Genomic DNA, 21,095 nt, shown 5'->3' with positions numbered 1-21,095 from the left:
CACATCACTATGAATCTGCAGGCGTGCAAATACCAGAGCAGACACTAGAGCAGGCAAATGACATTATTAAGATTGAAGGCTTTCATTTGCACATTATTGTCATTGATGCTGTTGTTCTATTTAAAGCAGAAAACAGATGCTGTGGCATTCAGCTGCTAATGCTGCTTGCACTTGCAAGGGAGATAGTTTTGATGGCATTTAACTTGCCTGTCTAGAGCTTGACAAATCAGTGCTATTCATCAGCTTAAGTAAACTGAATTGATTAAAAATTTATAGTCCTGACCCTGCATCATATGAAGTGAGACAGTTTTACCCAAATTGTGAAAAACTTTTCACTTGGGTATCAGGTATGGCAAATTACATTTAACAACTGTGGTATTTTATAACTGTGATTGTCCCGTATTATGCAAGTTGTGCCCAAACTATCTGCAAAGCTAAGGCTGTGGGGAATATTCTTTCCTTGAGCCACAGCGGGATCCCATTTCTCCCTCCCTGCTTTATTGGCAATTAACTAACGTGCCATGACTGTGTGCACTGCTCAGCTGTGGAGCTCAGCCGAGGCTCACAGCTCAGCTGCTGTGCACTTGGTCTCTCCACATGTTTTGTTTAAGTAATCATCTCTTTCATTGATATAGTAGTTCTTTATGTAACGGTGTCATGGTTTTGTTATAGTTTGAGTTGCATTTTGGTACTTTGATTACATACAGGAAAGCATTTTTCTGTGAAGGAACACAATTCTATTTATTTTGTGGAGTAAAGCCGAGTTCAAAGCCTGCTAAAGTTAATGCAGATTCCAGCAGATACACTGCATTTGCTAATCTACTTCATAGAAATGAAAGCTATTCCATTTATAAACTTTTCCATGTGCTCTTTGAATTTACACACACATATACATACACGAAAATTATTGGTCCTATACTTCTGTTATTAGCAAACACTTTTCTTCAAAATGCTCAACAAATATTTTCTCTGCAACAGTATCTTAATTCTTTGTGTCACACTAGTTGTATAGGACTCGGTGCTCATCTGCTGATAAGATCGATCAGAAAATCCGGGGCTGAATGCAGATGTAAGGAGTGACATTGTCTCTGACCACATAATAACAGTTACATGTTAATGCCAGAGAGGAAGGCCAATAAACAGCCCCTGCACCACAGGGCATGCTGTCAGAGAAACATTATCTACACCAGAAAGGGATGTTGGGAAATCAGATCCATGAAGCTGAATGACAATGCAGAACAATACTGGTTTTATTACTTACTACCAATACTGGAAATACTGGGTATACCTGCAGAGAAAGAAAACACAAAGAAGTGTAGTTAGGTGTTTGCTGTAGTTGGGTGAACTATTACACCTAAGATTCTGAAAACATCTTTAGAATTCTTTTTCAATACATAGTTAAACTCAAGCATCTGCTATTATGTGCCCAGTCCTGTATAAATGCAGTCTTTTAGATTTTTCAGTATGGGGCTGCAGGGACCACTAAAATGCATTGACAGATGGGATCTATACCAGCTCTCTGAACTTCATGAATTTGTTCAGAACAGTTTTGTATTTCAACTAACCAGCCATTAGGTTTAATGCTCTAGATAAAAATATCAGTCATGCATGTATTATGCAGATCCAGGAGAGTAATTTAACCAAGGGATAGATGCACTGCTAACTGCTTTGGCCAGCTGCTTAAATCAGTTGGTACCTTCTGTTGCATTAATTGTATAGAACTATTTTTTCCCTCTTTTACCTGACAGTTATCCAAATTAAGCTATGTAAAAGAAATGTAATTGAGTGAAACAATCTAATGCAGTAGGTTGGCCATATTGATTAAGCCTCTCATTGATTTATTTTTTTTTTCTGTGTTCATTTCAATTCCTAAACCGAATTAATGCAAGGAAACCATTCCAAAGACAGGTGAAATTTACCATAAGAGGCGGGGCTGTTAAGGAGTAAACTCCTTCACTGGATAAGCAGTGTGAGATCTCATGCTGTATAATGCAATCTCAAGAACTGGCTTCTTGTCAGGTCTGCCCTGAAAGCTAGGCTTTGTGTGTAGCACAAAACTATGGATATGAAATCTTTCCTGAAATGCCATTTTCTTAAGATTAAATGCCACTGTTAATGGACTGTGGCTCATCACTTGGGTTAGTCAGAAACTGCAGATCAGTATTGAAATCCTGGGTATTTGCAGCCTCTTCCTTAAATACAGTTTGCCTTTTTAAAGTTTTATTGATTTTGTGGCATGCATTTTTCTTGCAGAAATCTGTCTGTTTCTCCATTAAACATCTGCTACACTTCTTTCATCTATCTTAAAGTTCTGCCTTACTCAGAGACAGCATGGACCTCACTCTGCAATTAAGTGAAGGAATGTCTTGAGAATAAATGATATTCAATGTCAGCAAGGTTGCAGAGTCAAGCTGGGAGAAATCCTCACTTGTGGCATGGCTAAGACAATGCTGAAGTAAGAGAATTTGCAGAATGGGGACCAAAGCCAGACTTGTTATGTTTCCCCACATCAATCCTGGGACACATATCTGAATTGCAGCTCCTGGGTTTCATAGCCTATGGAAGCTGTGGCCTGGCAGAGCACCATGGACAGTACCTGCTGCTCACCCAGCCCCACACTCAGATGCTGTTTGCAAACTTAATTATTTCTACTTCTGCTGAGATTAACATGTATTTTCCAAAAGTTTAGCACCATGAGGTATTGAAAGCTAAATGCAAATATCCTCATAATAAAACAATGTGGTCATAGTTCCAATAGTAACAAAAAGTGTTTTTTTTTTTTTTTTGTTAAGATAATTAAAGAGAACATCTATCCCTTTATTTTAAATGTCAAAAAGACAATAAATTTTCAAATATTTTTCCTTGAATTTTCAATAGCAGCTTGTTTCAAGTTTTGCAAGTCATTGTAGCTGGTTTAAATTAGCAGGATTAGCTTTCCTTTATACACTCATGGAACCTACACAAATATTAGAAAAAAGACAAAAACCGTGTTCTCGCATTCACACTTGTGCTGTGAAATGGTATTTGTATTTCCTTTGGGTATACTCCCCCGCCTCAAACCTCTCTGTCTCCTACACATACATACAAATATCCTTTCCTTTCTCTCCTGAACAGATTGTAGCAAAGGAAGAAGTTTTCCTGCAAGTCTGCTTGCCTCATATTATCGTACTTCAAAATTTTCAATGAATTCATAGTGATAAATGCTTCCTGGGCAGAGAATAATGAACACAAGATGCCTGCTAGCCTGAGGGCTCTGTATTAACCTTGCAAAGATATCTTCAGGTTCTGTTTCAAAAGCTGTTTTGCTATTTCTGTACAGAGTTTCTTAGCTGGTGTGGTGTTCTGTAACCAGACTGGTTTTTGTACAACCAGGTATCCCTGTGTCAGGTGACTGGCCTTGATAGTGCACTACTTTATGCCCTTCTTACTAAAGAGAGTGAGAACGACACTTCTGAGTTTGTCTGGAAAAGGAGCTGGTTATGTAGGGCCACCAAGCAGGATCTATTAACACTCTGTGAAAACCGCACATATGATGGGGAAATTATTCTTAGAAGGAGTGTTTGTGTGAGATCTGGAGTTACATATTGAGGCTAGCTCTTGAATTCAGCTGAGCTGGATTTGCTGCACGTCTTTAGGTAATCAGGCACAGGAGGTGTGATTCTGCTCTCCCTCTCTGTCCGTGTGGAGGCAGGCAAGGGCCTGAGTGCAGGGCTCTGCCCGTGCCACTGCTGCTGGGGTCTGTGGGGTCATCCCCCCACTGCTGGGGACACCCACAGGCTGCGGGGTCATCCCCGCACTGCTGGGGACACCCACAGGCTGCGGGGTCATCCCTGCACTGCTGGCCCTTGGCTTGAACCTGGTCTGTTACATGGTGTGGATCGTTTCCAGTCAGCCTTGTACTGAAATCTGTGAGTACTCTGCAGCAGTGAAGTGATGGGGACAGGTTAGAGAGATGAAGGATCAGGCCTCCTTTGATGGACAATTCTATTGAACAAGGTACAAAAAGGGATTCAATTTACATCTATTCAGTTGTTAAACCAAAGCAATGTTCAGCCTAAATTATCTTCCAGTTGAAATCACTGCGATGGTTACTAATGGTAATAGATTTATAGTGAAGGCACATCAAGTAAAGCATGCAAAATAAGTTCAGAGGTTGGTACTGCCCCTGAAATTGTAAATATGGCAGGAAAACGTCACTAATACTATTTATTATTTCTGACTTGACTTGAGGGTGGTGGTTTGGTATATTACATGTTCACTGTAAGTGCATCTAAATATATATGCATTACTTGAGCGAAAAAAATCTGGTGTTTTCCTTTCGTATTATCTTCTGCATCTGCCCTGTAATTTTCTCATTTCCCCTACTTCCAGAAATGGGTTGTTTTAGCTCTTAGCTACCATGGAGCTGGCTATTGAGATGAAGAAAAAAGCAAATCAGATGCTAGCGAAGAAAGCAAGTTTTTGATTCTGTCTCTAGTTTGTGTCAGTGTGAAATCCTTAACACAAAGAAATGGATCAAGCTTTCAGTGAGAAGGACCACACTGCTGCTTCCAGTGTCAGGGCAGGTCATACCCTGCAGACCCTCTTAGCACCTCCATTGTCAGTGCCTGCATGTGCTTCTGGCAGGACTCTTAAACAGGAACAAAATACAGAGCTTTTCATATCAGTGTCAGAGCAGGGATGTTAATGCCTCATCCAATCTTTTGCTAGAATATCTGCCCTGCAGCATGACAGCACTCCCTGCAGTGAGTCTTTCTTCCCTTTGCAGCTCTTCCATTGAGGCATGATTGCAATATCAGATGCTCAGCATCAATTTCAGAACTTCTGAATTCTCTAGCAATTTAAAGCCCTGAGAAGCTCGATGATACTGGTGTCTTGTAATCCCTCAAAGGGAGTGATCATTATGATCATAGGAGTAAACTTTTCATGGATTGTTAAACCTGTAGTCAGACAAAGGATTACACACAGTGAAAGAAAATTCTTTGGAAATTTCATCTGTTTCATTGCAAGAGCTCCAGAACTCCTGCTACTGTTAATTTTGCAGTTGTTCCTCTGTATAGATTGAATTCATACCAAAGGAACTGCTCTGATGAAGTTTGTTATCCCTCACCTCTGCTTTCCCAAGCGATATCACCAGAAATAAATGGGACAGAGGAAACAGCTATTGTTTTATTGGGTAACATATTTTAAAATTTGGACTTCTTCATGTTGTGTTTTAATGAGTCTAAACAGTATTGAAAACTCTGCTTAGGAAACACCCAGCGAGATCAAAGGATTTTCTTTTTCAAGTAATTGTAATTTATTGATAGAATATTAGAAACTTTGAAAAGCCTGAAACTCAGACTATTTTTAGCACTTTGAATATCTTAAAACAGACACTTTGCCTTCCCATGCTGCTGCTGCTTAAGGACCAGAAGTCTCTTTCATGTCACCTTTTCACTGTATATGGCAAAAACAGAGTTGTTTGAAACCAATGACGTACAGAAACATTTCCCAGCAACAGATGTCACCACATCCAGCACAAACAACCAGCTCAGCAGGGTCATGCAAGAGGGGAGAGTGCTGAAGGATAATTTTTCAAGCCCTATTTTAAAAAAAACACAGCATGTTATTTATAATGCATTGTTTTTAGGTATGTGCCTGCAATGTTTTGCTGGCTATTGCACTGGATACCCAGTTGAAGGAAAATGAGTTTCTCAGTTGCAGATTTTGCAGTTTTTCCTGACACTCCTGTTTACCTGAATGCTCTTGATACACTGCAGTTTTGTCCTCTAAGTTTCCCAGCCTTCTGTGTGACATGTTCCTGTGGCTTTATACCTTCTGTAAGCTTCATGGACTAATATTAGTATGTAATATAAATATAAAATAGGAGCAATATGAAGCTTTGCTGTTTTGTGACTTATTGATTGATATCTTCCTTTTTCTCTTTGAAACACATTGTCAAAAACATCAAGGAGCAAAATTTTTTAACTTCAATATAAGTGTCGCATTCCTTCAAATCAAGTCATAAAATAGACACTGGAAAACTTCCAGGTACTTGGGAGAATGGGCCCTTAGAAAATGGGACACTGTCTAGTTTATGAGTCTGCTTTGACTGGAAAGCAGGATGTGTGATCCTTTCAGTTAGAGGGATCCTTGTTACCTGGATTCCTGACTAGAAAGTGCAACTTCTTGGACAACTTCATTTATGCTGGTCCTTCAGGATGGCTTTGTGTCAGCAAGTATTTATGGGGAAAACTGAACATCAGTGAGGGTAACACCAGTGCACTTCTGGAGGTGCCATAAGTTTTGCCAGAAACTGTTTCTGCATCCATCCTGCATGGATGCCTTGTAAGTCTTTTGCCTTTCAGGGAGGTTTAAGGCTGTGCTGCTGAGACAGAGGCTGTACCATGGCAGGGGGACCCACTGCAGGAGAAATTTGATAAACTGAGATTGTCTGCCTGACTCTTGAGTGAACAGAACCACCAATGTTTCCCAAAGGTCAATCCTTTGTTTCATGTTGAACAATGAATTACGACAGTCATGTAACAGCTGGGAGGGAGTTCTGCTGAGTGTGGGGCACTTTGGATACAGGTTATTGGTGGTGAAGGGACTGACACAAAGCGAGCAGGCTTTGATGCAGGGCAGCTCAGTGCAGTCTGAGACAGCTCTTTCTGATGGAGCAAAGAACCTAAGTGCCAAAGATGATCTAAACAATGAGAGGAAGAAAAGGGCTGGTGCTGTCAGACACATACAACTGCTGAGGAGAAAAGCTATCCTGTAATACAAAGTAGAGAGAAATTCAATAAGTTCACTTTGTGTGTCAAAACATATTGCAGAAAAAACTATCTATAGAATGTGGCAGCACAAGGGAATGAATGTAATCACAAAATAGTCAATAAGATAGAGTGGAAATATAAAATAAATGCTGTGTGGAGACAAATGGAGAAATATTGTTAGTGCCAGTAAACAACAGAGTACTTGCTGTCTTTCACAGGTAAAGCATGGAAATATGTTTTGCATTCTCCTGAAGAACTCAGGGTGACTTAAAATGGTGAAGAGATAAATGGATAAAGAAAACAGCTTTGAGTCAAGGTTTCCGCTCTGACTACAGAATAATCTGCAATGGTCTTCTGTTTCAGGAGCTGTAGCTTGAAAAGGTATGATAAAGTCTTACTGGCCACAAAAAAATGGCAGAAAAAGAGCAATGGAAATAAAAGAAGTTCCAGCTGGGAAAGATTTAGAAATAGTCATTAAGCTTCTTGTTGAATCTGAACAAATTTCACAAATTCAGAGAATCTCAAGAAAGAGTATATTTTTATTTTTCATAAAATAAAAAAGTTCAGAGTGTTTCATTTATACAACTATTTTAAACTGTATCTTATTTAAGCATATTCATGTAAACTTCAAATATATTTAAATTTTTAAATAATTTGGTCTTAGATGAAAAAGATGGTCTTTGAAAATTAGAGGAAGGAGAAGTATCAAAGGAACACTGTATTACTGGATTATACAAAGTGCCCCCAGAGAACTGAAGTAATATATATGAAGGGAAGTTATTTCTAGCAACATGTTCCAGGAGCTATTTCAGAATCCACACCTGACTAGGGAGAGTACAACACCAGGGCTGCACTGCTGACCACACGATGGAGATGGTGACATAAAGGCAACAAGTTAAGTGAAATTGCACTGGCTGTGCAGAGAGTTTACACAGTAATGTAAAACTTCATGTGCTCCAACACATACAGCCTTAAATCAGGAAGTGGCAAAAGAAACGAAGATTTACATACCATAAACGACTCCTGCTTGTACCTAAGAATTAGACAACCCACAAGAAGAGAAGCTGATTTAGTTCTGAAGCAGTGCATAGGACACAATTCAAGAAGTAGTTATCAGAGAACCACTTCTGGACTGAAACTCAACATGCTTGTTGAGAAGGAAAAGAAAAAAAAAAATCCACTGCAGTAATATTTAACTTTGAGAGAGCGAGGAAATGAAAATGAAGAAGTTAGATAAAAGAAAAGTAAAAAGAACATCTAAAAAGATATGCATGCAAACAGCATGGAAGCAGCTGGAGGACAAGTGTATGAGAGGCTCAGAATAATCATACAGAACTCATTTCTTTTTTTGTAACTTATAAAAATTAGCTCTCTTATAAGCAAAAAAAAAAAAATCCAAACCCCAAAGCGAAATTGAAAACAACAGAATGTAGATGATTTTGGAAAGATACCCTTCAAATGTGTAAGTCTTCTCAATGGAGAAAGATGGGAAGAAAAGCATAAAATCTGCCAATTTAAATATAAACCACAGTATTTTGAGAATCAACTTCCTATGGACACAGAAGTTAGAAATTGTTTTTTGTTAAAACCATCATACTAGAAGCAGGAGGCCCAGAGAGCTAACTGGGAAGATAGGCAATTGAGGTATTATTAATACTATGACAAATTAATAATTAATTTAATATTGAATATAAGTTGTTTTCACTGATGTTCACAACAAAGAAAGAGTGATTCTCACCTGCTGAGCAATTTTCTCTAAGTCTGTTAGCATCTGAGGTAAATGGTATTGAACGAGAATTGCTATGAGGAAATGTTGCCCCAAGAAGTATTTTACAGGAACTAACTATTGTAACATATAACCTGCAATTTAAGTCAGTCTTGAGGCCAGAAGAGATGTTTTAACTGTGGTACCTTAGTCTTAAAAAAGGACTCAAGGACTGATCTAGAGAATAACAAAACATAGAAGAGGCACATTTTTATGTTATTGTAAAGAGCCATGTTGTTTTCATGTCTAGAATATCATGTGGAGTTTTAGCCTCCTCACCAAATAAAAAAATGACACCACAGAACCAGAAGAGAAAGCACAGATGATCAGAGATGTGGCATGATTTTATGATAAGATCAGAGAGATCAGGATTTGTCATTTAAAAAAAAGACTGGAGGAGTGGATAAGGTCAAGTCTATGTAATGATAAATGGTGTACCAGATGTAAACAGAGATGCATTATTCTTTGTTCCTTCCTTATCTGAGGAGGTACTGGCTCGACCATAGAAAAATATTTAAGGCAAGAAAAATAAAATACCTTTCACTCATTGTCTCACTAAAATTTGAAAGGTATTGCCATAAGGTATCACTGAGGTCAAGCTTATGTCAGTTGGGTGTCTCTCTCTGTTCAGCAGCCAGCAACCCCAGCAGTCCATCTCAGAAAGCCAGTTTATTTCATGGTAACTAAGAAGATGAAGAAGAAATCCTTCATGCTTCTTCCTGTTTGCCAGAAATTCCTGCAGCTGATGACTGCTGAAGTCAGGATTTGAGGTAAGTGGAGTATTTGTCAGCTCATACAAGGTTATGTTTTCATGATGCTACCATCATCATCATCAACCCCAGGAATGACTACCTATTATTTACAAAATGTTTTGATTTTTGATGAAGCTGTATATTTGCTGAAATTCACTGATGTTGTTTTAACATAAAGTTGATTTAACAAGCTTCAGACACACTTTCAGTAGGTGCTAATTCCACTGTTCTGTCTGGTGCATGCTCAGCTGACTGGGAATGAGGTAAAACTCACAGCAAGCTGAATTTAGCTAAAATCAACCTGGTAAATCTCACCATATTTCCCAAACATAGTGTCATGGTTTGACCAGGAAGGAGTGGGAATTCTGGGAAGCTGTGGTCAAACCAATGAAGGTTTTGGGTTTCATACTGACACCTGGTGTAGCCAGTGGGGTTTGGACACACCTCCGAGAATACACAGGGGTTAAAAGCAAGGCACTGCCCTGGCACTTCCTCTTTTGGACATCGTCGGGCGAAGAGGTCAGATCTCTCCCCCGTCCGGCCCGCTGCTGCTGGGCGGGGGAGGGGCCAGCCATGCGGTAGGCCTGGGGCCTGGACAGAAATGGGGTTGAGGGGGCTTCGGGGGGGCTTCGAGGATGGAAGGGTGGAAGGTCCCAGAGAGTCAGCCCTCGGGCAGCCAGCCCCCCCCTCCCCCCCCCCCCCAGGAGAGCAGCCAGCCAGGAGGAGAAGGAGGAAGACTGCCCGGCCGGAGCGGCAGCGTGTGGGCAGCGTGCGTGGGAGTCGCTCCGGGACCGACAGCAGAGACTGAAAACTTTTAACCCTTTCTTGCATGATTGGGGCCTTACAAAAATGCTAATCCTCCTCGAAGCTGAATAAGAAGGGAGATGAGAGATGAGATGACTTGGCCCGGAAATTGTGGAGATGATTGGATGGGGAGAGATGATTTGGAGTGGCCTTTTGGCTGGACTTTTTCTTGTAGCCATGGACTCAGTTGTTCCTGTGACACAGACTGCATTTAGGGGGAGGCAGTGCCTCAAAACCAGGAGGGTTCATTTGTGAGGACCCCCCGGCCCCAGGGGGTTGGAAAAATATGGGGGGGACAGTTGTCCCAAAAGCAGAGACTGTGCCTTTTTGGAGTGAGACAAGGCATCCTTGAAAGACCACCCTAAAAGCAGCTCTGGCCATGTCTCGGTGGTGAGAGCACTGAGCATGGAAGGAACATGTCACAAGCGGCAAAAGGACTTTTTTTTCCCCGGGCGGTGCCGAAGTGACAGGGAAGCACACGAGGTTCTCAGTGTGTCTCCACGAGAAGCCTATGGAACGAGAAGGACTCCTTTCCTCTTCATGAACTGCAGTTTGAGTATACTAAAGTGTCGTGCTGGGCTGGGCAGTTGGTGTTTCTGAGAGAATGTATTGGATTGGGAAAGTCAGGGAGTGGGGAGGAGGAAAAGTGGTTTTTGTAAGGTTTTCAATTTTTTTTTTTTTTTTTCCTTTTCCTTATAGTCTTTCCCTATTTTTTTTTCCTGTAGTTTTAGGTAATAAAGTGTTCTTTATGTTTAAGTTGGAGCCTGTTTTGCTTATTCCTGGTCACATCTCACAGCAGACACCAGGGTGAGGCATTTTCATGGGGGCACTGGCTCTGTGCCAGGCTCAAACCATGACACATAGCTTTCAAGTATTAATTCTGTGAGCCACACTCAGTTTTTATAACAGGCGAAAAAAAGTGAATACTCTTACAAAATGTTTTCCCCTGCTTTTTGGAAGTTCATTTTTCTCTGCTCGGTAAGAATTTTATCATAATTTCATGCCCCCACACTTCATGGTTTGTTACTTGGTCTATTACTCTCACATTTTACTTGATAAGGTCCTGCTTCCTATGATCTTCATTTCTGAGTTTTGATTCTTCACAGCTGCTGCTTTGAAGTCTTAGATAACATTTTGAGCATTGCACATTGCTCCTGGTTTTAAACTTTTCCTTCAGCTGCATACATAGCTCTGTTTCTCTCAAATAACTTTTTCAATAAATTGTTATATCTAATATTTTAAAATGAATGTTTTGCTTTTAATCAGGGCAAAACTGTGGACTTTTTTTAAAGGAAGCTAGTAACTTCTGTCAAAAGGTATCCTCATTTTCTGTCCTTTCTTCAAAGACATTTAAGTCTGTTGCTCAGTTCAGGGGGATTCTGAATCACTGTGTATTTCATATATGTGTGAAAGGGAGAACTGAGGGTCGTAATTGTCTTTGTGCCCTCTCTTTCAGTACCATGTTTTATTTTGGCCCAATCTTGTCCAGAACCAGGAAATAGAGCTGTCAGTACCTTCTTGCTTTGGATAATAGGAAGTGTGCTGGAACAGTACAGCTGTGTGTTGTGGAGTGACTGTTAGCTGGAAACAAGCAGATGTAAAACCTCAGGTTGTGCCCTTGCTTTCTCTCTTCAATACTTGATCTACAAGAGTGCATCTGAATCTGGACTGCAGGTTAACATCAGGGAAACGTTTCCCAACCTTTAGAGCTTTAGTTAGTAATATGAAAAATCTGGCCTGAAGTGTTTTTCCCCCCCATTTTTAAATGGAGAAAAAATGAGCAAGGATCTCACATGTTGAGCTGAGAGTGTCACTAATCTCAAGACAAACAAGGATGTATGAATAGAGAGCTGAGGGCACCATGGCTGGAGCAGTACTGCAGTTATTCCCACTGTTTTCTCTTATCTGTGTGTATTTTTTATGTGAAGAGTCCTAATTTTTTCATTCCTTAGCCCTTTCTGTGCAGTGTCCAGGGATGTGTCTATGGATATAAACACGTGGTTCTCCTGGAAGTTATCTACAACCACGTGAGAGCACAGATAATGTATACTTACAATTAGCACTTACAAATTGACACCTTGTCCAGTTACACACACCGAGTCAGAAAGAAATGACAAACCTTTGCAAACATTAATCTTCCTTCAGAGTCATGATATGGGGCAGAATTGTAACAATGAAATATCCTTATTATACAAAACTACTTACAGATATTAGCAGTGCCCTTAGGTATAGGCAGATAAGAACCAGCGCTCCATGGTCGGCCCTGATAATTCTTCTTGCATTTTCCACAGTCTGGGCCCGTTGTGTTATGCTCACATTCACAAAGTAGTCTTTTGTTTTCTTCTTTACAGCCAGTAGCATGAAGGTTGCACTTACACCTAATTTTAAAAGGCAAAAATAAAACAAAGTGGGATATTATTTAGAGGTGAGGTGAGGTGAGTTTAAGCTCAAGTTTTAGAAAAGCATGTCCTACGGCAACAGCTCGATTTCTGTGCTGTCCCTCTGCTATTGTTCTACCATGAAAGCATGACATCACAAAGCATCGCTGCAAAGAGCAAGCTGCAGATCGTCAGCTCACACAGGTGTAAAGGCAGAAATGTCACTAAGATTCCAAGATGCTGAATCTTGTTTTCACTAATGCAGCACCACTGAGAACAAATAAGTTATTAATTTTTTTTTTTTTTACAGATAGATCTTGCAAAAAATCAAGAGTTACTATTTCCAGGAACAAAACAAGTCCTCTGCTTATGTCCTTACAGAATTTGGTCCAAATTACACCCTGGAAGCCTGAGAAAACAGACTTAATTTATATATCCTCTGCAATACCACACTTCAATAGAAGGAAAGCTCACTATAATGGTGTCTTGCCATTCTTGTTCAGCAAGTACTGTCTTGTTCAGAAAGGAAATTTATTTTCCTGCTTTAATTTAATATAGCTGTAGTAGCTGAAGGTCAGGCAAATTATTTTGGTAGGCACATTTAGTTTTACTTGGGGAAGAAACCTAATCAAGCCTTGTGACAAAATCATTAGATAAACCAGATTCTGCATCTGGTCTTAAAACAATTGTATTTTCCTTAAATTCCCCTCTTTTCCTGAAATTAGGACACTTGCAGAATGGGAGTTAGTTTCATAAACAGTAAGGTATTTTCACCTCTTTCCATCCCTTTCCAACAGATGTCAAAACCAGCTAAAATCTATTTCTGTTTGGGGCTGGAGAGAAAACCAGTATTTAATGACCTTTCCTGTTTGTTTTCCTAATGACCATACATCTAGTAATTTGCAGGGTTCTCATGTGGGCATTTGTCACCTGTTCCATACAGTGACCAATAATTAGAGCAGAACAACATGTGGAATGGCCAAGTGCAAATTAACAGCTGTCAAGCTGACTTCCATTTGGAAGGAATATGACCTGAAGCAATTGGCCACATACATATATGTCCCCAGGGTAAAACAAGCTTGCAGTTGTCATAAGGAGCTGCTGGAGAAAATCCACAAGAATATGTAATGCAGTAGATGGTGGAGCATTCTCCTTTGTGCTAGAAATGAATGAAACTGCTGTTATTTGAGCAATGCTCATTCTAAAGAGAAACAGGTTCAGCACTTTTAAAATTGAAATGACCAGAATGTATTCAATATGCTGGACAAGAGAAAGAGAATAATTTTTACACAGTTTACAAAATATGTGTGCTTGAAGACTAAATCAATTGTGAATTTTCAGTGAGTTGCCATAGCAGAAGGAAAGATGCTTGTCTGGGCATCAGTGAATGACATCCATCTATTCACTAGACACTGAACCTTTTGGTAAAGGGTACTGCTATTAAAAAAAGCCATGGGTTGTTTTACTGTCCACAGGAGTATGAAAATGGAACATTCCAAACAGGAGAGATATACAGTAAGAACAAGACCAAAAAATAGAGGAGAAAAGCAGGAGTGACTGTCAAGTAACTAGAACAAATTAGAGAGAGGAAAGGACTGGATTTCTTTGCTCAGGAGCAGATTTCTGTTTTATTGTAGGGACTCAGTGTCAGACGCAGCAAACTGATCCAGACAAGAGGAAAAAAGTGGTTGATTCTGAGGAAAAGCTGTAGTACCTAGTGCTCTGAAAGGGTGCTGCAGATTTGTACAGGAACTGAGGTGGGGGAAGATAAAGGTATGTCCGTCTGCTAATTGGAGTAAATATTCACAGCTCTTTTAACAAGCACCTGAAAATAAAGAATAGTTGTGTCACAAAATCTTGTGCAAAATCTCTTTGCACTTCTTAGATGCTGTGCTTGTCAGATGTTCCTGAAGAGAGACTGACCCTTCCTTAGTTTTGCATGCATGGGTAAAAGTCTTGGATAGACTCGACCTCTCCATCCTCCTCTGCTTCTATGCAGTCCTGTGCCCTGCCTCTTCACATACATATGCAAAATATATGCATGTATTTATATATCTGGATATATACATGCATACACAAATAACTCCCATAGAGCCTCACCATTTCCTTTTACTGCCCACTTGCCCTAATCCCCCTGTGTCCCACCTCTTTAGAGGCTGCCTCCTCCTTTCCCTGATTTCCCAGGCGAGAGAGCATGGGCAGCCCAGCTCTGCTGCCTGCCCTGGTGCCCGTTGTTTGAACTCCTTAGGGCAAGATGCTGCAGAGGAAGTGATTCTCAGCCCAAGGTGCAGCACCCACACCAACACCAGGCAGCTGTTCTGGGGTCCTGCACAAGGCATGCTGTGTGACTGCAGCCACCAAGCCCCACAGACAGAGACAGCGAGACATCCTGCAGGGCTATCTTTGTACCAGGTACAGGCAGCTTTGCACAAAAACAGCAAAATGCATTTTCTTCTAGAAGTAGCTGGCAACCTCCTGTCAAATTTTAAAACCCTATCAACTGAGATTTAAAACCTACAGCCTCTATATAGGCATTCAGACTAAACACACACAAAATAAAGTAGGGACATTTTAGCCACCTAGCTTTGTAAGTGGAAGAATTGCTAAATAGCTTTTCTCGTCCTAAACCAGTGGAATAATCAAAGATTCATTCAATCAATGCCTTTATGCAAATCAACTTATTTATATGCTTTATATGTATTTTTGAAAGCTTTCCCAGCAGAATTACCCAGAATGTTGCATCCCATCTTAAAAGAAAATACCAAGTAATAATAAAAAACTGAAAAAAAAACCAACCTCAACCCAAACCCCCCAAAGCATGCCCCCCCAAAAATAAACAAAAAGGAAAAAAAAAGCTATGTGGGGAAAGCAGCGAGCAGTGAGTAGTGTAGCCTTCTAGGAGTATGATATAAAGAGAATAACAGGAACAATAAGTTCAACCACTCAAAAAAAAAAAAGGACTAATCTAAAACTTTTGCAGGCCCAAATCTAACATTAATAACTGAGCAAAAAAAGAGCCAACCATGGTGAATTTCCAAACAATCCTCAGAAAACTTCAAACAGCTGTGTACACTTTCTAATGAGAAGAAAATAATGAACAAATGTGGTCACTCAGTTTTACTTCAAGACTAGCTAAAATTAAGATTAAAAGTACATTCATATTAAAAATGTAAAATCTGACTTAATAATAGTTAGTTATACTAGGCACAAAATTAAATATTTAAAACCCCCCCTAAACCCAAACCACAAAAGATCACATAATGTGTGGTAAAAACTCTGCCTACTTAGTGTATAGGCAACAGAAAAGTTGGGTTTGGCTCACGATTATTTTCATACAAGTATGAAAAAATCTGCAGATTAATAAAATCTGAAGTGATTGAACTGATTGTCTTGTTAGTGTCAGCAACTATATATAAGGAGTAAAAGAGTGGAAGCGTAAGTAAAAGATGATGTTCAGAAGACTGAACCAGAGGCTCTGATTCTCTTCTTGCACCATTTTTTTTGTGGAAGCCACTTGACAGATCTTGAAGAGAGTGATCATGATTTCCACTGCAAATCAAGAATGTAGCTGAACAGTGAATGTGTGCAAAATGCAGGCAGTGCTAAAACTGAAAGAGAACAAGAAGCATCTGTAGAAAGCAAACTGGAGGGTACCATGTCTGGGGAAAACCAGGCCAGTATCAAAATCTGTGGTGTATGTGGAGACAGAAACAGGGAAATAATATTTCCTATGCTTTTGGTTTTTTATGAAGGGTGCACTAGGAATTGGGCAATCTGTCCCAGGGACCTCATCAGAATGTACACATGCACAGTCTCAGAGACTTCTGCAGAGAAATGTGTGTTGTGCTTGAGGGACAGACTTCTCTGGATGACTGAGAGAGGTAAATGAGCGTAACGGGGCTGAGAGATGACTAGAGTACAATAAAAAAGCTGCTTCTATTTGCAGAATAGGCACTAAGGAAAACAAATATTTAGGGTTACAGAAAGAGGGCTATTTTGGTAAAAGTAGCACCCAGACAGACCATGAGAGAATCACTCTGATGAGATACTTGGATTGTCAGTGGTGTGGAAACAAAGCAGCACAGTCTGGACCTTAGGAATTCCAGCTGTCAATCAGCTGAGCACCACTGATCTGGGAGCAGACTTGGGCTCCCAGCAGATCACTCAAGATGTGCAATCAGCTTCCTATGGAGGATAACCAAATTCATCTCTTTCTTATGGAAGATTACCTTTCTTTTCTACTCCAGGGAGAAGGAAGGATTTTGTTATCTTATACGAATATCCATGGTGATAAATTATTACTGAAAATCCTAGGTACCATTTGTAATTTCATTAGCCACTTGCTTTGAAGGCCGTTACTGCTGTCAATCTAAAATAGTAGCAAAAGGTTTAATTACATACAAAACACATTTAACACAACAATCCCTGTGTTGATGCTTCCATTGGCAGAATGTGATTGTCTGGCCTGCTTGTATAAGAATGGAGAAGGTCTGAAAACCTAAAAAACTGATTTCACCTCCAGTGTACTTAGTTCCATATGACAGTATTCCATGCCCATTTAGAAATCCAAACAAGAAAGTCCAAGTCCTGTAGAGGGTATGATGTACATACACCCAGAAAGGCAATTACTGGGTAGCAGTGGGTGGGTAGCAGCTGCAGGCACACCAAGTGGGTTTGCCTGCACACAGAAGGGGATGACAGAGGGAGCTCTAATCAGTACAGTAGGTTTGAGAGCACAGGTTAAGGTCTAGAAAACAGAAGAGGGTCTGTGCTGCAGCCTCTGCACTGCACTGACTAACAGCTTAAGGGCAAAATCTCATGTAAGGACACAGCAAATGTTAAGGGCAAAGTGCAGTTCTGAGATACAGTACATGCTCACTGTAAATGGCACTGCTGAGGTCTAATGCTTGTATGACTTTAAAGAGAATGACTGAAGTCCATGATTATAAATATCAACAACTCCATGGACAATTAGGTCACGTATAGAGAGATGTAGGCCTTGAAATGGCTTTCTACCTGAAGGGAAAAGCTGTCTGCCATTTATATCTGGTGACAGTTTTTGCAGACTTTTTTATTATTGCTCCTGGTGGGGCAGATCTGTCAGTGCTGAGCTTGTGGAAGTGAATGCCACAGCCCCACAAAACTTGTCTGCATTTGGAAACTTCCACCCTGATGTTTCTGCAGCACAGTGGATATCCATCTTCCCAGTTCAACCTGCTAAGCAGCCTGGTTATAGCACACGCAAGAACACATTTCCCTCAACGTGCAAATTCAATTTTGAATCACTGGAGATTGATATTGCTGTCCGATGCTATAAACCCTAATTGTGTGGGAGAACAAATTTGTTTTTCTGACCACTCATCTCTGACAGACTCATTATTTTGTCATAAAGCAATTGAAATGATATTTTTGGCAGTTACATAAGGCACAGGAGCGCTGTGGCGCACTGACGGAGCAGTGCTGTTGTGGTGGGAGCCCTGGGTGTGCTGTGCTCCTCACAGACTCTATTTACATACAGGCAAGTGACATTAAAATGCTGTAAATATCACTAAGGTAATTGCTAATAGCGTGCTGACGCTCCCACAGGGGAGTGCCAACCAACAGACTGGGGGCACGTGAGGGGATCCTTGATGTTCAAGAGATCATTCACGAGAAAACAGACAAGAGGAGCTCTTTGATACATTTTTAACGACTAGCCATATGTTCCTCACTTAGATACATCTTTGAATCATTCTAGGTCATTGCCAAAGTTTAGAAAATTAACTTGAAACCAACTTGGAAGCCTTCTGCACTGACTCTTCCCTTCTGCACGCCATGAGTCGGCTCCCTGCTCCCAGGTAAGCCAAGCCTGAGCTTGCAGAGGAGTTGGTGTGTTTGCTCTTCACATTACTGCCCACACAATGAAAAATACCATCCCCACATAGTTTTAATTAGGCATTTTAAAACACTGTTGGCAATGCTAGGAGCCTTAGTCAGCTCCCCAGTGCTAGCAACTACTTCCAGTACCTTGTTACAGTTGTCCTAAAGGACTTGGCCGTGTTTATCATGGCATCAAACGTGTTGAGGCTGTCATCTACATTATGCCTCTCAAGCTTACTAATGACCTTGAGGCAGCTTCCCCAGTGAGGTTTAGGTGTCTAATGTAATGTAGACAGAGGAAAATTCCACATTACAAATACATTTGAAGTGATACCCCAGCCAGGAAGGAGGATGAGATGTAAATTGAGAAAGCAAAAGTCAAAATATACCATGAAATCTTTGTCACTGAATCATTATTTTTCAGATTTAATTTTTAAAAATTTTTTACTCTTTATCAGACAGATTCATCATAACTTGAAAAACTGTATGTACAGGTAAGTTACAAACCACTTGCACTGTTTGTGCAAGTGTACAAGGTAAACATCATTACTTAGGAATGTCTGGTTATCCTTTAATTTTGTCTACTAAGTGAACATATTTTCATTGAGGCTCAGAGTCTCAGAAACATCATGTTGGCTGAACAATATTATTCATTATATTGTAAGATTTTTCCATGTCATGTCAAAACCCCAAAGTATGCTGATCCTTACTGTAGTTTTCTAAGCTTAATAGATTTTGTGGGGATAAAAATAAGTATAAAGGATACTGTTGTGAAGAAATAAAATGACTGCTGGCAAGTTTATTTCTGTGGGGATGCAGCATCAAAATGGTAACAAGATAATTACTGCAGTCTTGGCTACCAATGCTCACTGTAAGGACTGACCCATCTGAAGTTTTTAGCTAAAAGGGTCAAAACCACCTCAGGACAGTTGACACTCAGAAAATGGCATGGCTTGCTGGCTGCAAGTAGGTCTGCTGAACAAATGTTCTGGCTCACATGAAGCAAAAAAAGTAACTTCTCTTTTCTATTAATATTTTTTTAGTCATATAAGTATCTTAGGTCCACAATGATGTATGGAATCTAAATGCAAAGAGGGCACTGCGTCTTTTTCTGGACATCGGGAATAAGACCCCTGTGGTCTGATGGTTAAATGTAGCCACCATAGTGAGAGTAATGACATGTGAGTCCTTTTTTTCACTTGTTTATTTCTGGAAATGCATTTGGTCGCCAGTTTTTTCCCCTGTCCTTTTCCCTGAATTTATCTAATACATCATAATATCTCACTGAAAAAAAATTCCTTTGTGGAATAGGGCTACATCAATAATAAGGGATAAACAAATTCAATAATAACAAATATAACTTTGTATAGGTAGATACATTATTCTTTCATTTGCAAAGCAAGGACTAATGGTGGATCAGGTTTTTAAGCTTCTTAAATCTGTAAGGAGCTTTGTGGTTAGAAAAGAAGTTTAACCTGTGCTCAGTAATCCTGCTGCACCTTAGTACCTTAGAATCCAGAGATTTACAGAAGCCTCTTCAACTTTATTCTTTACTGTTTCGTTTTCACTGCTAAATTTGGGAGGAAATTGAATTAGATTCCCACAGGCAGTATGGAAAATTGGGGAAAATAGCTTCTTTTTCTCCCTCAGCTGAATATAATGTATCTGGTGGGGAACAGCAAAACCAAGGCACAGAGAGCATGTTTGCTTTGCTTTCTCAGTGGCCTACTTCCAAGTAGTTTGGAGAGCTTGAAATTAAAAAAGAAAACAAAGTCGAAAAGGGCAGCATAATTTCCTTTCCCTCAGTCCCAAGGCTCACAGAAAGCTTGCAGGGCATGGAATTGCCCACTGTTTACACTAAGCCAATCCAATAATAAGAGTATGCAAGCGCTAAATTTAAACATTAATAACATTTATTGTGTTCATATGCTAGTAAGCATTTCTATATACTGTCAGGTAAATGCTGGCAATACAAACAACTACAGCATCACTGCTGATCAATTTATATCTCAACCTGTATTTGATTAAGATTGATTATTGTCTGATAGATGCATATTATCTTCCTTTTGAAGCAAAACATTGAGGCAGGTCCTTCTGGCTTGGCTTCTCCTTTGCCCCTGCCTCTTTCAGACAGAGGGCCACAAGCTACCATACCTTGCCAAATAAACTATAAATGTTTCTGAAATGCAGTAGGTTACCACATGACAGCCTTCCAGACAAACTGCACGCATCACAAACCCAGAAAGGAGGAGGCAGTAACCTGAGCAAATGCCTCAGTAGTTAAGCATTTATAACTGTTCTGATTTTGTGACTGCATAAAAGAGTGTCACAGACTAACAGATATTCTGACTTGAGAAAATATTCAGACTTTCTTCAGTTTCCTAGATCCAAAGTCTAAAAGTAATCCACCGATGCATATGTCTAATAGAACAGAATACCTAATTGAGTCCAAGTTATTCCAGTTTACCACATTAAAAAATACCTATCCTTAAACACTTCTATAAACTTAGCCAAGTGGAGTGGACACATACTTTTTCTAACTTTGATTCTACATTCTCTAAGTGTTAAGTTTTTCTAACTTTGATTCTACATTCTCTAAGTGTTAAGAAATAAATATCTGACTATATAGCCGCTGTTAGCTGCTGTAGAAAACTAACTTCCATTCCCTTCCTAAACATTCATTTTTGCATTTTCTTCAGAGGTATTAGTTTTTATGGAAATGTGTCAATAAAGAAAGTGATTATAAAATCTGCTAGAGTTTGCCAGCAGCGTGTTCTGC

The 21,095-nt window shown here is 39.9% G+C and overlaps 1 protein-coding gene across 13 annotated transcripts in view; it reads right to left on the bottom strand.

The window, feature by feature from the left end:
* Nucleotides 1–21,095, bottom strand: part of NTNG1 (netrin G1) — a 147,457-nt gene that overhangs the window by 44,956 nt on the left and 81,406 nt on the right. For all 13 annotated transcript variants that reach the window (XM_014267071.3, XM_014267074.3, XM_014267075.3 and 10 more), the window contains 2 exons: nt 12,285–12,457; nt 1,262–1,288 (listed from right to left, as the gene is read on the bottom strand). In XM_014267071.3, the coding sequence (XP_014122546.1) occupies nt 1,262–1,288; nt 12,285–12,457 (200 nt within the window). The remainder of the gene's footprint in view (nt 1–1,261; nt 1,289–12,284; nt 12,458–21,095) is intronic.

This window comes from Zonotrichia albicollis, chromosome 8 (genome assembly GCF_047830755.1).
Source record: "Zonotrichia albicollis isolate bZonAlb1 chromosome 8, bZonAlb1.hap1, whole genome shotgun sequence".
Taxonomy (NCBI): Eukaryota; Metazoa; Chordata; class Aves; order Passeriformes; family Passerellidae; genus Zonotrichia; species Zonotrichia albicollis.
This window is presented reverse-complemented; position numbering and strand designations above follow the sequence as displayed.